A 14,961-nucleotide genomic window follows, 5' to 3' on the forward strand; every position below is an offset into this window, starting at 1 on the left:
GCATGTTTTTGGACTGTATGAGGACACAGACACGGGTAGAACATGCAAACTCTGCACAGAAAGGACCCGGACCGCCCCACCTGGGGATCGAACCCAGGACCTTCTTGCTGTGAGGCGACAGTGCTACCCACTTAGCCACCGTGCCACCCAGGAGAATGCATAATTGAAATAACAAAAATAGAAAAGTGAATTCAATACTTGGTTTGAGAATTCTGGGTACATTAGACTTTTTGTAACCAGTTGGCTAAGAGTAAGAGAGAGGGATAAATAAACAGGTTAAAATAGGACAGTGGTCTATTTGGCAAGGTCAGGATAAAAACCATGACTGCCACCAAAATATGCCCAGATGGTCAAATACAACAGTGTAGATCCTGCTAAAACTACTTAAACACATTTCAGCTGAGCTTAAGGTGTCAATTTCTGCTTCTTCTAGCATGGTGCAGTAATAAAGTGGGTGCTGCACCACATCTGGATCCTGGGAACATGAGTTTGATCCTTGTTCTCGGTCACTGTCAGTAAGAATATTCTCATGCCTTTTGTGTTTGAGTTTTCTCTGGGTACTCCGGCTTCCTCTCATCTTCAATAAACATCAATTCAGCCTCTAGGTGTAAAAAATGTGAGTAAAAGGGCTGCTCAGGTGGCGCAGCGGTAAAAACACACGCTGGAACCCGAGCTGGGATCTCGAATACATCGTATCGAATCACAGCTCTGTCTGCCGGCTAAGGCTGAGCGACCACATGAACAACGATTGGCCTGTTGTTCAGATATGGGCGGGACTAAGCCGGATGGGGTCTCTCTCCCATGACTGGTGCAATTGCGATTGATGGCGCCTGCACAGAGATGAGAAAGGAGTGCTCTCAGGGTGTGTCTCTACGTACACAACACTGAGCTGCACTGCACTTGTCAAGGTGTGGGTTGGCTTCGTTTTCCTTAATCAGAGCAGGGATCGGCATTGGTGGAGAGGAAGCATGACGCAATCGGGCAATTGGACGCGCTAAAAAGGGGTAGAAAAAGGGGAGAAAATGCATAAACAATATATATATAAAGTGAGTAAATGTGTTGAGCAAGGTGTAAGTGTGTGATGCCATGCCATGGACTGGCACACTGTGGGTCATCAAACTTATAAGGCAGATTATTTGGGTGAACTACTTAAACAGCGATCAGCGATTATCAGTTAGCATATACACTTAGAATTAAGTCACCTCAGTAGGCAGCATTTTAAGGTATCTAAGCATTGAGACATGCCTTCTTCTTGGGAGAGTGTAGAATGACATACAATGCATCTATGTATAGAGATCACTAGGTTTTCCGACAGACCCTGTGTTCCCGTTTGGTGACCACTTTTTCCATGTGGTACTGAACTCATGACTGACCAAGATGCATTGGTTTATAAAAAAATGAAATAAATGAATCACTCACCACTACAGCTATAAAAAACTTTTAAAAACCTTCTAAAATATTTGTAAGAATGATGTCACATCCTCCAAGTGCAGTTCCAACTTCCACTGAAGTTGTTCTGGCACAAGCGGTCACACGTTCAGTCTGGGTCACTGTTACACGCTGATTTTCCAGCTGTTTACACCTGCTAATGGTTATGACCTCGCGTATTTCTGTCAATGTCTTATTTCTGTAAACATATCACTAAGGTACGATTTCCCCCAGATGTTTTATTGCTCTCTAAAATGTAATAAGATTTATTACTTGTATAGATCTGCATCTTGTATGAAATCCAAAGGTAAACTCTAGACTCTACTGCTGGGTTCAGACGTACAAACACAACTCCAAAAATGTTAGGACAGTAGGTAAAATGCAAATGAAAACAGAAAGCAGTTATTTATAAACTGTATTTTACTGGTATGTTTTAAACTGCACATATGAGATTTATTAATTCATAGTTCTAGCTTTATTGATCTTTTAAAAACATGCATATTATGAATGTGATACCTGCAACACATTTTAAAGTAAAGTTGTGTCTGGAAACTATCCAAAGCTAAACAGGTAAATAAGTAACAGGTGATGCAATTATGGTTGGGTATAAAAGGAGCATTATAAAAGACTTGATCTTAAGCAATGATGGGTCAAGGTTTACCAGTCCGTGAAAAACGTGTGAAAAGTTTAAGAGCAACATATTAATGCATGACTACACTTCATTACAATGTTAAATGATTCCGAGAATCCAGAGAAATCTCTGAGTGTAAATTGCAACCCCAAAATCAATTACTGACAGATCGACTAAGGGATTCTGGCAAATCCTTGTCTTATATCTCCATGAAAAAAAATGCAGTTTAAGACAGTGCCACACTAAATCTATAGATCAACATCATCCAGAAACACCGCCAACATTTCTGGATCTCAGACTGCTAGGCTGCCGATGGGGTATATCAAGCTAAAACGTTCACAACAAAGTTTTACAATAACAGTTAGTGTCTTCATTTCTTAATTACACAATTTACAAGAATGCATTAAAAAAGGCAGCTATAACACATATGTAAGCATTCTTCTGTAATAACAGCAGTAATAGAAGCAGTAGTAGTAGTAGTGTTAGTAGTAGTAATAGTAGTAGTAGTGATAGTGGTTTTATTGTATTAGCAATAATAATAGTGGCAATGTAGAAGTGTTAGTGGTAGTAATGTAGTATTATAAGTAGTTGTTTTGTTTTGTTTATTAGGATTTTAACATCATGTACACTTTTTTAACATTACACTTTGGTTACATCCATGACAGAAACGGTAGTCACTCATTACACAAGATTCATCAGTTCACAAGGTTATATCGAACAATTGGACAATTTAGTGTCTCCAATTCACCTCACTGCATGTCTTTGGACTGTGGGAGGAAACCGGAGCACCCGGAGGAAACCCACGCAGACACGGGGAGAACATGCAAACTCCACACAGAAAGGACCGCCCCGCCTGGGGATCGAACCCAGGACCTTCTTGCTGTGAGGCGACAGTGCTACCCACTTAGCCACCGTGCCGCCATATAAGTAGTAGTAGTTCGTAATGATCAGTATAGTAGTAACAGTAGTGGTGTTAGTAGTGTAGTAGTAGTGTAGTAGTGGTTTTAGTGTAGTAGTGGAGGTAGCAATGTAGTAGTAGTAGTAGTGTTTGTAGTAGTAGTACTAATATCATTAGTAGTGGTGATGGTTTATTGTAGTAGTTATAGTATTAGTAATAGTATTAGTAGTAGTGGGTGTAGTAGTGTAGTAGTAGTAATAGTAGCAGTTGTAGTACTACTGTAGTAGAAGTAGTAGTAGTGGTGGTGTTAGTAGTAGTGTAGTAGTGATTTTAGTGTAGTATTATTAATAGTAGTAGCAGTAATAGTAATAATAATGTTTAGTAGTGTTAGTAGTAGGAGGAGTTGTTGTTGTAGTAGTGTTAGTAGTAGTGTAGTAGTAGTTGTGTTATTAGTGGTAATAGTGGTAGCAGTAAAAATAGTAGTGATATAGTGGTTTTAGTGTAGTAGTAATAATACTGTAGTATTAGTAATAATAGTAGTAACGTTGGTAGTAGTAGCAGTAGTAGTAGTAAGAGTTGTTGTTGTAGTAGTAGTAGTGTTATTAATGGTAACAGTGGTAGTAGTAATAGTAGTGGTTGTGTTATTAGTGGTAGTTGTAATAGTGTAGTGTTAGGAGTGTTAGGAGTTATCTAGCAGTTATCTAACTAACAGTCGTGCAGCTTCTTGGAAGTAACTTTGTATCATGTTCAGGTTTATTATCAGCAGCTTCTCCTAATAAAGATATAAATGATTACATTACTGCCTCCATAAAGATTCAATCTAAATCATCTCTCATGTTTTCTTACTCTCCTAAAGATGATATAGTTCCTTATTAAAGAATGTTCTGCAGAATGTCCACACACACACACACACACACACACACACACACACACTAATAAAAACATAAAGATGCCATGACTGTCATTTACAGTATAACTATTTATGAATTATATATTGGGTTTTGTTAGCCATTACAACTATCATAAAGAACACGACATTTATATGAAGCACAGATCAAACACACGTCTAACACAGTTATTATGTTTTATGGTTATTAAGAAAATAGACACGTGAACAGTCTCACAGAAACAGTAGGAATAAAATTATAATTACAATATTCTCACATAAAAGTAATTGCAAGTTTGGGGTTGAAACTAAAGCCATGTAGTTTGAACTTTTAGCTATATATTTTACTACCTGTTAGCAACATTAGCCTGACATCTCCAGTGCAGAACTGGTGAAGCAATTGTCAGACAGCAAACTTGTCTTTAATCTTTACCTTAAAACTGTAATCAGTGGCCAAAAACTCGCCTTACAAACCAAACAAATGCATGAAAATAGCGGTATGTAGCACGTATGTAGCCACAGCTACAGTTGCAATCATACATATTCAACCCCCTTCATCTTAAACTGGACACAGTTGTGGTCAGATAAATAATTATTACAGATCTTTTTTGGAAGAAATTGACATCGCAAAAGCCAGGATTTGTCATGATATGAGGCTGTGTCAGTGCCCTTGGCAAAGGTCATTTACACTTCTGTGATGGCAGCATTAATGCAGAAAAATACATTGAGATCTTAGAGCAGGGGTCATCCAACTACGGCCCGCGGGCCGTATACGGCCCGATGCTTACATTTGACCGACCCCTTTAACCACAGCAGCAATACATGTTGTCTGGCCCCTGTTCATCTTTAAACTCACAGTATTATAGCGGAAAAAAATAACAGAGGAAACAAAAATTGGCCACCTGGAGTCTCCGTAGATTATACGGCAGCGATCCAATGGGTGGTGCTCCAAGCATGGTGGGTTCTGCGAGAGGAGTGATTGTGCGTATCAATAGAGAGATGACTGACCGCAGTGTTGCACAGCAGTTAAATGGAATTGCATTATGAAAATCGTTGTGTCCTGTGTTAATTTTATTAAAACTAATGCTCTTAACTACAGGCAGATTCAGAAATTATTGTCCTGTTTGGACGCGAGGAATGTTGCTTGGTATACGACCTTTGTTTGGAATACGACTCGCGTGCTAGAACTTGTACGGGTCAAAATGAGTCATGACACCGCGCGCTACTCTTGTTTACCTCTCACGAGACAAAGCCACGAGCGTCATTACGGCAGTTGCTACCATTCAGTAAACAACCCGCGCTATAACTTTATAGCTATAACGTGCTATAACTCTCTGTTCAGGTACTGTACTACAGGTACTGTGGTCCCGTTAACGGTGTGCCGTGTTGCTAGGCAACATGAAAGCGAACATAACATTCGCAAACTATGGCACGATTTCTTGTACGAAACACCCGCTTAATGATTAGGATTACTGTTTATATTAATCTGGACATTTTTATGTATAGTACACGACTTCAAATAGTGTTCAACCAAGTTTGTACTTGTTCTTTTCAGTGGCGTATTAATATGGAATGATGTGATGTACGCGGCTCAGCCAATCAGATTTTAGGACCGGAACTATCCGTTTTATCAATTATTTTATACAACCCCATCAACGTATAATATGTCAATAACAATAGGATTTTTTTTTTCATGGGAACGAATTAATCATTTTCCCTTTATTTCTTATGGGAAGAATTCGTTTGGTATGAATCCAAGGATCTGGAATGGATTAAGGTCGTATACCGAGGTACCACTGTACCTGTGAGCAGACTTTATCGAAGTTTAAACACCTTAAATCTCCAACCAGATTCAGACTCACTCATCAACACTTATTACCTATTATGACTGGCAGTAACAAATATGGAACCTGATGCTTACTGTCTCGTCAGGCAAAAGCAGACTCACAGTTCACACTGATTTTTGGGGAAACACTGTATGAGTTGGGATAATGGAAATGATTAAAATAAATAAAATGTCTGCATTATCATTATGAAGTAAAATTATACTACAGTTATACACAGCAGACAATACATCCAGTATACATAGTAAATAGCTTTTTTGGGGGTGTGTTTACTATTTCATCTGCGGTCCGGCCCCCCGAAACACTGAAGAACAGTAATCCGGCCCTTAAGTTAAAAAGTTTGAGGACCCCTGTCTTAGAGCAACATGTGCTGCCTTCAAGACGTCATCTTTTCCAGGGACGTCCATGCATGTACTGGACTAGCCTGCCTGCAGTCCTGACCTGTCCCCAATAGAGAATATGTGGAGAATTTTGAAACAAAAAAAAGCGACAACGACGACCCCGTACTGTTGCACATCTTAAGACGTGTTTGCAGGAAGAATGAGACAAAATAAAAGCTGAAACACTAAATCACTTGGTAATTGTAGAACTACAAGTGGAGATGATAAAATGGACAGTGAGTGTACAAACAAGGACACAATATCCACTACACAGGAAAGCTGATAGATTACAAACATCTTTGGCTTAATACATATAATTCTGATCTGTAAATGGTAAATTAGTACAAAATCATGAGTCATTATGGTTTTAATTACTTTAAATTTTTAAGTTTAACTCGTGGGTTTGGGGAGAACTTGGAGCTTTGTTGTCCATATATAGTTTTAATATTTTACCTATTGATATTCACTTGTTTTTATATCTATGTTTATAATTCATCTGTTCAGTGTCCTGTGTCCTCGAGTACCTTAAAAGGTGTAAATAAATAAAATTCTATTGATATTATTGATATTATTATTGATATTAGGGCCAGCTGTAGCCTAGTGGTTAAGATACTGGACCAGTGATCAGAGGATTGCTGGTTCAAGCCCCACCACTGCCAGGTTGCTGCTGTTGGGCCCTTGAGCAAGGCCCTTAACCCTTAATTGCTCAGACTGTATACTGTAACTGTAATGTAAGTCGCCTTGGATAAAGGCATCTGCTAAATGCTGAAAATGTAATGTAAATGTACAATTCTGCTCTATTGTCGGTTTAAACTGGACAGTGCTGGTTTCATGCTGAATTAAATGTAGGGAAACAGAAACTCCACCAGTAAAAGCATATCTTTAAAACAAACAACAAAAAACTAGTCACACCAACAGCAGCTGCTCTGTTCTTTTTATAGAGAATTAGCATCAATATAGAGTAAACAGAAACAGTACAGAATGTTTCACATTGACTTGAAGTGTGTTTGATGGATTTTTGGGTACATGGAATTTCCTGAATTTTCATCATTTGTACATTATGGTTTTAGCTCTTAACCTAATCAAGCATACATCACCACTAACACTGTGACTGTAGAACTACACTTAAAAAATATGTACATTAGATCTAAACTAACTACATTGTTTTATCTAAGCTTTGCAGAGGCTCATTTCCAGTTACATGCTAAAAACAGACAAATGTAATATTGTCAAGCAATATTTGGAATATGAACACCGCACATGCACAGTCTGAGGTTATAACTGCAGCATGGTGGAATAGTTATTGTGTGGTTACATTATTATCACAGTAAATTGAATATCTTCACACCACTACTAACAAACACAGTTACATGTTTACATTTACTGTACTTGTAGGAGACAAGTATTTTAGAGTAGTATTATTTCTGCAACTGTTAATTTTCTATGAAATATTCAATCACACATCTGCTGGGTCAGAAATATACACACAACAGCTGAGATCTAGTGATCTGTAAAGTTTCATAATGCTATTTAACCTAATGGCATGGTCGCTTAATTTCTCTTATATGTGTTCACATAATAGAATAGAATAGAATATAATACCTTTGTTTGAAATATGAGGGTTCTTCAAAAAGTTTCCACACTTTTTTAAACTTTATTTATTTTAAAAACAAATTACATCAATTTTCTAGTCACCTTCCGATGCATTTTCCCAGCGTCGTACCAACTTTTTAATGCCCTCAGCAAAAAATGTTTTTGCGTGTAGCCACTGATGCACCGCTGCTTTCACATCATCATCACATGAAAATCTTCTTCCCCTTAAAGCTTCTTTGAGCGTCCAAAAAGGTGAAAATCAGATGGAGCTAAATCCGGACTATAATCTCTCTCTCAGTCTCTCAGACACGACCAATTACTACTCCTCCCACCCTCACCGCTTCCAACCAAAATATAAAAGTGCTGAAACTTTTTGAAGATTGCTCATATATACGTATACTGTACATGTATTGTTTGGAAGCTGGGGTCAGCGCATTGTACAGCATCTGGAGCAGACAGGGTTAGGGGTCTTGCTTAAGAGCCCAACAGTCACTGCATAGCAGAGCTCGAACCAACAATCTTCCGATTGATAGCCCAACGCTCTATCCACTAGGCTACCAATGTCACTGTACAATATCAGTAAAGCTACTTTGACTGACTTTGGGGGAAAAATCCTCATTCTAAAACACTGTATCTACTATCATCCATGGTAGTTATAGCATATTATATCAGCATCAGCATTATATATGGTATATATCAGGTTTTATTTTTGCAAATAAAAATACAGTACAAAAAAAAAACCTTGAATATTAAATGGAATTCAAAACACACAGTTTTGAAACAACAGAGTTGGGTAAAAATTTAAACTTTTGCAAGGGTCCTCTTTGTCTAAAGCTTTGTCTTTAATAATAGCAAGAATATGTTGACTGTTTTAAAAGGTCAAGTGTAAAATACCACCAATTTCAGTTAAGTCTTGCCATGTAAAGTCATAAATGAACCAACCAGAGTTGTACAAGAACCTTGATGCTGGTTGATAAAAATCAGGCATAATTAGTAATATATTATGTGTATATATTTTTCACCCATCAGATTTTGTCATATACTTAGAAATCTTACAATAAACTTAACAGTTACAGAAATTATTAAAATCGCAAGACTACCATGACATCCACTGATCAGCCACAACAGTAAAAGCACATACAGGCAAAGTGAAAAACACTGATAATTTCAGTACAACTACACCTGTCAATGGTTGGGATGTATTGGGCAGAGAGTCAGTTCTTGAAGTTGACTTCTCAAGCAGGAAAAATGGGCAAGTGTACGTATCTGAGAGACTTTGACAAAGGCCAGATTGTGATCCTAGAGCAGAGTTTTTCAAACCCTGGGTCCTGAAGGGGTCGAACCAAAAAAAAAAAATGGGTCACAGATAGGCACATAAAAAAGAAACTTGTACATGAATGCCTCCTTGCGGAGGCTTTACATAACACATTGTAAACCACAGTAGGACCAGATTGCCACCGTTTTCAATAATTAAGTATATGTTGTGTTTCATTTTCATTAATTTGATGTTTTAATACATTTCATGTGTTTGGATGTGTTGCCTGGGTTGCAGTAAAAATCATGGATAAAATGTGGGTCACTTGAAAAAAAGTTTGAAAAACCCTGTCCTAAAGCAGTAGTCCCCATCCACCAGGTAGCAGAACGGTACTAGTCCATGGGTCATTTATTACCGGGCCGCATAGACAGAATAAATAATTAGTGATCACTACAAGATCAATTACATTTCCAATACTCTTTGGGTGTTCTTGTCAATCACCACTAGGTGGGTGCAGCGTCTCATTGCAGCAAAAAAGCTCAGGATCCACACTGATTTTCCATTCTATAGTTATTCCATTTTAAATCCTCTTGCCCCTGCCGGTCCGTCAAATTATATCTTATATGAAATTGGTCCGTGGTGCAAAAAAGGTTGGGGACCGCTGTCCTAGAGAACTGGGTTAGAGCATCTCCAAAATAATGGGTCTGGCCTAATGTTCCCGGCATGCTTGCAGTGATTAGTGGTTTTTGAAAGTGGTTCAAGGAAGAACAAATGGTAAACTGATGTCAGGGTCACTGGCACCTATGGCTCATCGATGTGCATAGGGAACAAAGGCTAGCCCATCTGTCCTGAACCAACAGAAGTGCTACTGTAGCTGTTATAGAAGGGAGCCCAGAGCAGCAGATCATTCACAGTGGCAATGCTGACCCCTGAACATCCTGAACTGGATCATGGAGCAATAATTTTTTATGTCATGTGGACAGCCAGGTGAACGTGCATTACCTATTACAGCAGGATGATCCCTGCCATACTGCAAAAAAATGTCCAGGTTTTATGAACTATTTGTTTATTAGGATTTTAATGTCATGTTTTACACACTTTGGTTACATTCATGACAGAACAGGTAGTTATTGATTACACAAGATTCATCAGTTCAAGTTTAATGTCAAACACAGTCATGGACAATTTTGTATCTCCAATAAACCCGACTGCATGTCTTTGGACTGTGGTAGGACATGAGGGGAACATGCAAACTCCACACAGAAAGGACCCAGACCGCCCCACCTGGCAATCAAACCCAGGACCTTGTTGCTGTGAGGCAACAGTGCTACCCACCGAGCCACCGTGCTGCTCCTTTTAGGAACTTAACAGAGAGTTCTGAACTGGCCTTCAAACTCCCCAGATCTTAATCCAATCGATCATACGTGGGACGTGCTGGACCAAGGTGGAGGCCCAACCTTGCAACTTACAGAATTAAGAGGATCGACTGCTAAACTTTGAGGTCTTGTGGAGTCAATGTGTCAAAATGTCTGAGCTGTTTACACAATATTAGGTAGGTGGTTCTAATGTTACGGCTGATTGGTGTATATGTCTCTTATGACTTTAACTGTATAACACATAATAACTGACAACTATCTCTCTCTCTCTCTCTCTCACACACACACACACACACACTATATCCTTACTTACAGAAAGTTTATTCACACTCTACAACATGTAACACAAGTCATGCGAGTCTTAATTACAGCTGCTATTAACACAGAAAGCCTTGTGGTTCTAAGCCGGTTTAAACATTGCACTATTACTTTTTGTGAGCAATAAATATGATGAACCATATACAAAAAACTATACACCGGAGCATCAGCGGACCCGAGAGTGATGACGCCGTGTAACTTTTCCCAGACATTAGACGTCATCCTCGAAAGTGTGCAAGTAGGTTTTCAGAGAAAGGGTGTGCGTGTAGGACAACGGGGTGGAACGGTAAAAATCCAGTCCGGTCAGCAGCTCCACATCCCGTACACGGGCAGAATGGGTGCGCAGGATCTCCTCCACCCAACGAGATGGCTCCTCCCCACTCTGTGAAACAAAGAATAGGAAAAAGGGTAAGCCAAGGGGTTTGGACAGGAAGAAGAGATTAGGCAAGATTCCTGGATTTCAGGCCTGCAACACATTCCATAAACAGTTGGGACGGGGGTAAATTAGGGCTAGTAATGAGGTGAAAAAACTAAATAATGATGTGATTCCAAACAGGTGATGTCAACAGGTGATTGTAATCATGGTTTGGTACAAAATCAGCATCCAGGAAAGGCTGAGTCTTTGATGAGCAAAGATGATCAGAGGATCTCCAGTTTGTCAACAAATGTGTGAGAAAATGATTGAAATGTTTAAAAACAATGTTCCTCACAGAAAGATTGATAGAGATTTGCATATTTCTCCATCTACAGTGCATGATATCATTAAACGACTCAAGGAATCGGGAGGAATTTCAGTGCGTAAAGGCCAGGGGCGCAAGCATAAGCTGAACACTGGCAAACCTTTGTCAAGCACTACAATACAGAGTTACATGCACGAATGGCACTTAAAACTTTACTGTGCAAAAATGAAGCCTTATGTTAACCATGCCCAGAAGCGGCGTCGACTTCTCTGGGCTCTAAGGCATCTAGGATGGACCATCACACAGTGGAAACGTGTATTGTGGTCAGATGAATCAGCATTCCAGGTCTTTTTTGGAAAAAATGGATGCCATGTGCTCTGGACCAAAGACGAAAGGGCCATCCAGACTGTTATCAGCAACAAGTCCAAAAGACAGGGTATGAGGCTGTGTCAGTGCCCTTGGCAAAGGTCATTTACACTTCTGTGGAATTAGACTGCCCTCCTATAAACCAAAAACTCTCGCTTTTTACACAGACTTTTCATTTTCCCAAATTGGCTTTTAATACTAAACAATTCTCAATTGCAAGCCGGCCATGAATTACAGCATGGTGGCCTGAGTTTATACCTTTAGTTGAATCTGGGAGCTAAAACGATCATTCAATTTCATGGTTATTTTTGTGACTGTGATACTTTAGGTGCAAATAATAAAGATGATTCTCTTTATCTAGTTATGTTTTTTAGGATTGCTTTGAAGAACACAAAAATGAATTCATGCTCCATTCAATGCTTATTTTATTTATTAAATACCAACTGGCTCTGTGTGAACCAAGCACAAACCTAATTTCTGAAAAAAATTAGGACACATTGTACAATGCACTACAAAAGTATCTGTGATTTGTTCATTCTTTTAAACCAGGGGTGTCAAACTTATTTTCACCAACGGGCCACATATTCTTTATGGTGGCCCTCAAAGGGTTCATTGTATTGTATCCTGTTGTGATTGCAGTCTGCCTTTTAAGTCTTAGACAATTTGTTGGACTCTTAGAGGCAAAAAATTCTGTGTTTGTTGTCAAAATGCCAAATGTATACTGTATATTTATAATGTATATCTACATTTATATTTTACTCCTTTACCACAGACATGGCCTCATAACACAAGAGACATACCGGTTCTTCTTCTTGAACACAAACTTGTATTCACTTTTCCATCTTTCATTAAATTTTCTCCTTCTGCTTCAATTTTCTCTTCTTGAACATGGTGGGATTATTTGTAAATATTTCTCAACATCACTTGTTGGAAACCCGCCTCAGTTAAACGCTGCTGTGGAAACACTGTCATCTAGTGGCGGGATGCAGTCACTTCATGTACAATTTTATCAGTTTATGTACGATAAACTGTACAGTGTATTTTAAGACAATCATACATCTTTAAGCTCTCGCGGGCCACATAAAATGACGTGGCGGCCCGAATTTGGCCTGTGTATTTTTTAAATGATAAAACAATAAATAATGTTTTAAATTGGCTGACCAACTAGATTGTATTTAGTAAATGGAGACAGTTACGATTCTGATCTGATGCCTTGAAAAAGTTGGGATAGGGCAAAATAGAAGTGAAAGGTTTTAATAAATTCCACAATAAGCAGGTGATGGAAACATGATGAGGTACAAAATAAGGATCCACCAAAGGATCAGACCTTGCATGGAAAAAAGTCTAAGTAGGGTAAGACGGGAATCCACAGCTTAACGTGTATGACGTGTGCGACCCTCAGTCCCTCGGACAGCATTGCATGAGAAACCATCAAGCTGATGTGTTTAATATAGCCGTGCGGAATTACATTGGAACTTTCGGAATTACTCGGAAGTAATTTGTTATTTACTTGGAAATACACAGTCCGGACTGCTGCATGCAACCTGAAACTCTATTATGCAGAGAGAAAGTCGCACATCAATTCTATACAGAAACGCTGATGGTCTCAGATGGTCTGAAAGACTGTGGGCATGTCTTATGACTTCAACTGTAAAGTTTAACACAGCTGTAACCCACAACTGTCTCTCTCATCTTTCTCTAACAATTAAATGTAATTTAATTTTGCTTTAAGGTCGCTTTATTCGCATGACAAATATGGACATTAATATTGCCAAAGCTTAGTTACAGGTTTAAGAAACAGATTAATAATAATAATAATATATTACAAAACAATAATACAGTAGACCCTTGACTTACGAATTGAATTGGTTCCGAAGGGCTGTTCTTAAGTCAAAATGTTTGTTAGTTAAACCTATTTTTCCCATAAGACATAATGTAAATAGCATTAATCCGTGCCAGACCTCCCAACCCCCCCCCTTACCTAACCTTTCTAATGTCTTAAATGCTCTTTTTTGTTATAAATACAAGTATATTGTCCCTTAAATCTTAAATTATACAATAGACATTACTGTAATAAACAATAATAAACAACAATACACAGTAGTACTGTACATAAAGCAACACACATCACATTTCAGTACAGCATGTGTGCTGTACCATACACCATAATACATTTCTTTCTTTTTTTATATAAAATGTATCTACCAGAAACAACAATCTCTCTCATATGTCTCTATTATTTCCTTCTTTATTTCAATAGTGTTGTATTTTGTAGGTGTATTTTCGAAATTTGTTCGTACGTTAAGTTGAAAAAGATCGCTCATAACCCGAAATGTTCGTATGGTAAACCGTTCGTAACTCAAGGGTCCATTGTATATTAATATATTATTTGGTGTTGTGTGTATGGTGCTGCTAGTCTCTCTCTCTCTCTCTCTCTCTCTCTCTCTCTCTCTCTCTCTCTCTCACACACACACACACACACACACTACGTCAGTTAAATTAATATATATGGGAATAAACACATCACAGATTCATGTTTTGACTGCATTTTACAGAATGTACTAACATTTCCAGGAACAGCGTTTGTCATTTCAACCCAAAATGTAATTACTGTTGAATCATCTTAAGCAGCAAGAACGAAAAACAAAACACTTCAGAATATCAACTGACCTGTTGTTCTATTCAGAGTGACCATAATTTAGCCACACTGAATGACCTCAGACCATGAACTGTCTAGTAAAGGTTTGAACCAAAGCAAATAAACTGTTGCCACTAAGAGCTAAAAGTTTGTGCTACAAATTCTTATCTTGTTGCAGAACTAAATTGAGACCAACGTTTTTATTTTAGAAAGCTGTGATAACATGTCAAATGTTAAAGGACACTTTTTTTTTTTTAGTTTGACCCACCAGTCCACAAAACATTATTTACGTTCTCTGTTTTTGTGACTTCCTGGATGTACTGATCTGCTGTATAAGACATCTTGCTAGGTTGACCACTTTTGAGAAAGTGTAACATTTAAACCAGCTCCCTGTTTTACACTCACTGTCCAGTTTATCAGTTCCACCTACCATATAGAAGCACTTTGTAGTTCTACAATTACTGACTGTAGCCCATCTGTTACTCTACATTCTCTAGCCTGCTTTCACTCTGTTCTTTAATGGTCAGGACTCTCCCAGGACCACTACAGAGCAGGTATTATTTGGGTGGTGGATGATTCTCAGCACTGCAGTGACACTGACATGGTGGTGGTGTGTTAGTGTGTGTTGTGCTGGTATGAGTGGATCAGACACAGCAGCGCTGCTGGAG

At 38.5% G+C, this 14,961-nt stretch overlaps 1 protein-coding gene across 1 annotated transcript in view; it reads right to left on the reverse strand.

Moving 5' to 3' along the window:
• Nucleotides 1–9,964: 9,964 nt before the first annotated feature.
• Nucleotides 9,965–14,961, reverse strand: part of enpp2l (ectonucleotide pyrophosphatase/phosphodiesterase 2-like) — a 43,679-nt gene continuing 38,682 nt past the window's right edge. Inside the window, exon 25 of the mRNA XM_062987363.1 lies at nucleotides 9,965–10,991. Within this exon, the coding sequence (XP_062843433.1) occupies nucleotides 10,821–10,991 (171 nt within the window). The 3' untranslated portion in view covers nucleotides 9,965–10,820. The remainder of the gene's footprint in view (nucleotides 10,992–14,961) is intronic.

The sequence above is a fragment of the Trichomycterus rosablanca genome, chromosome 1, assembly GCF_030014385.1.
Source record: "Trichomycterus rosablanca isolate fTriRos1 chromosome 1, fTriRos1.hap1, whole genome shotgun sequence".
NCBI lineage: Eukaryota > Metazoa > Chordata > Actinopteri > Siluriformes > Trichomycteridae > Trichomycterus > Trichomycterus rosablanca.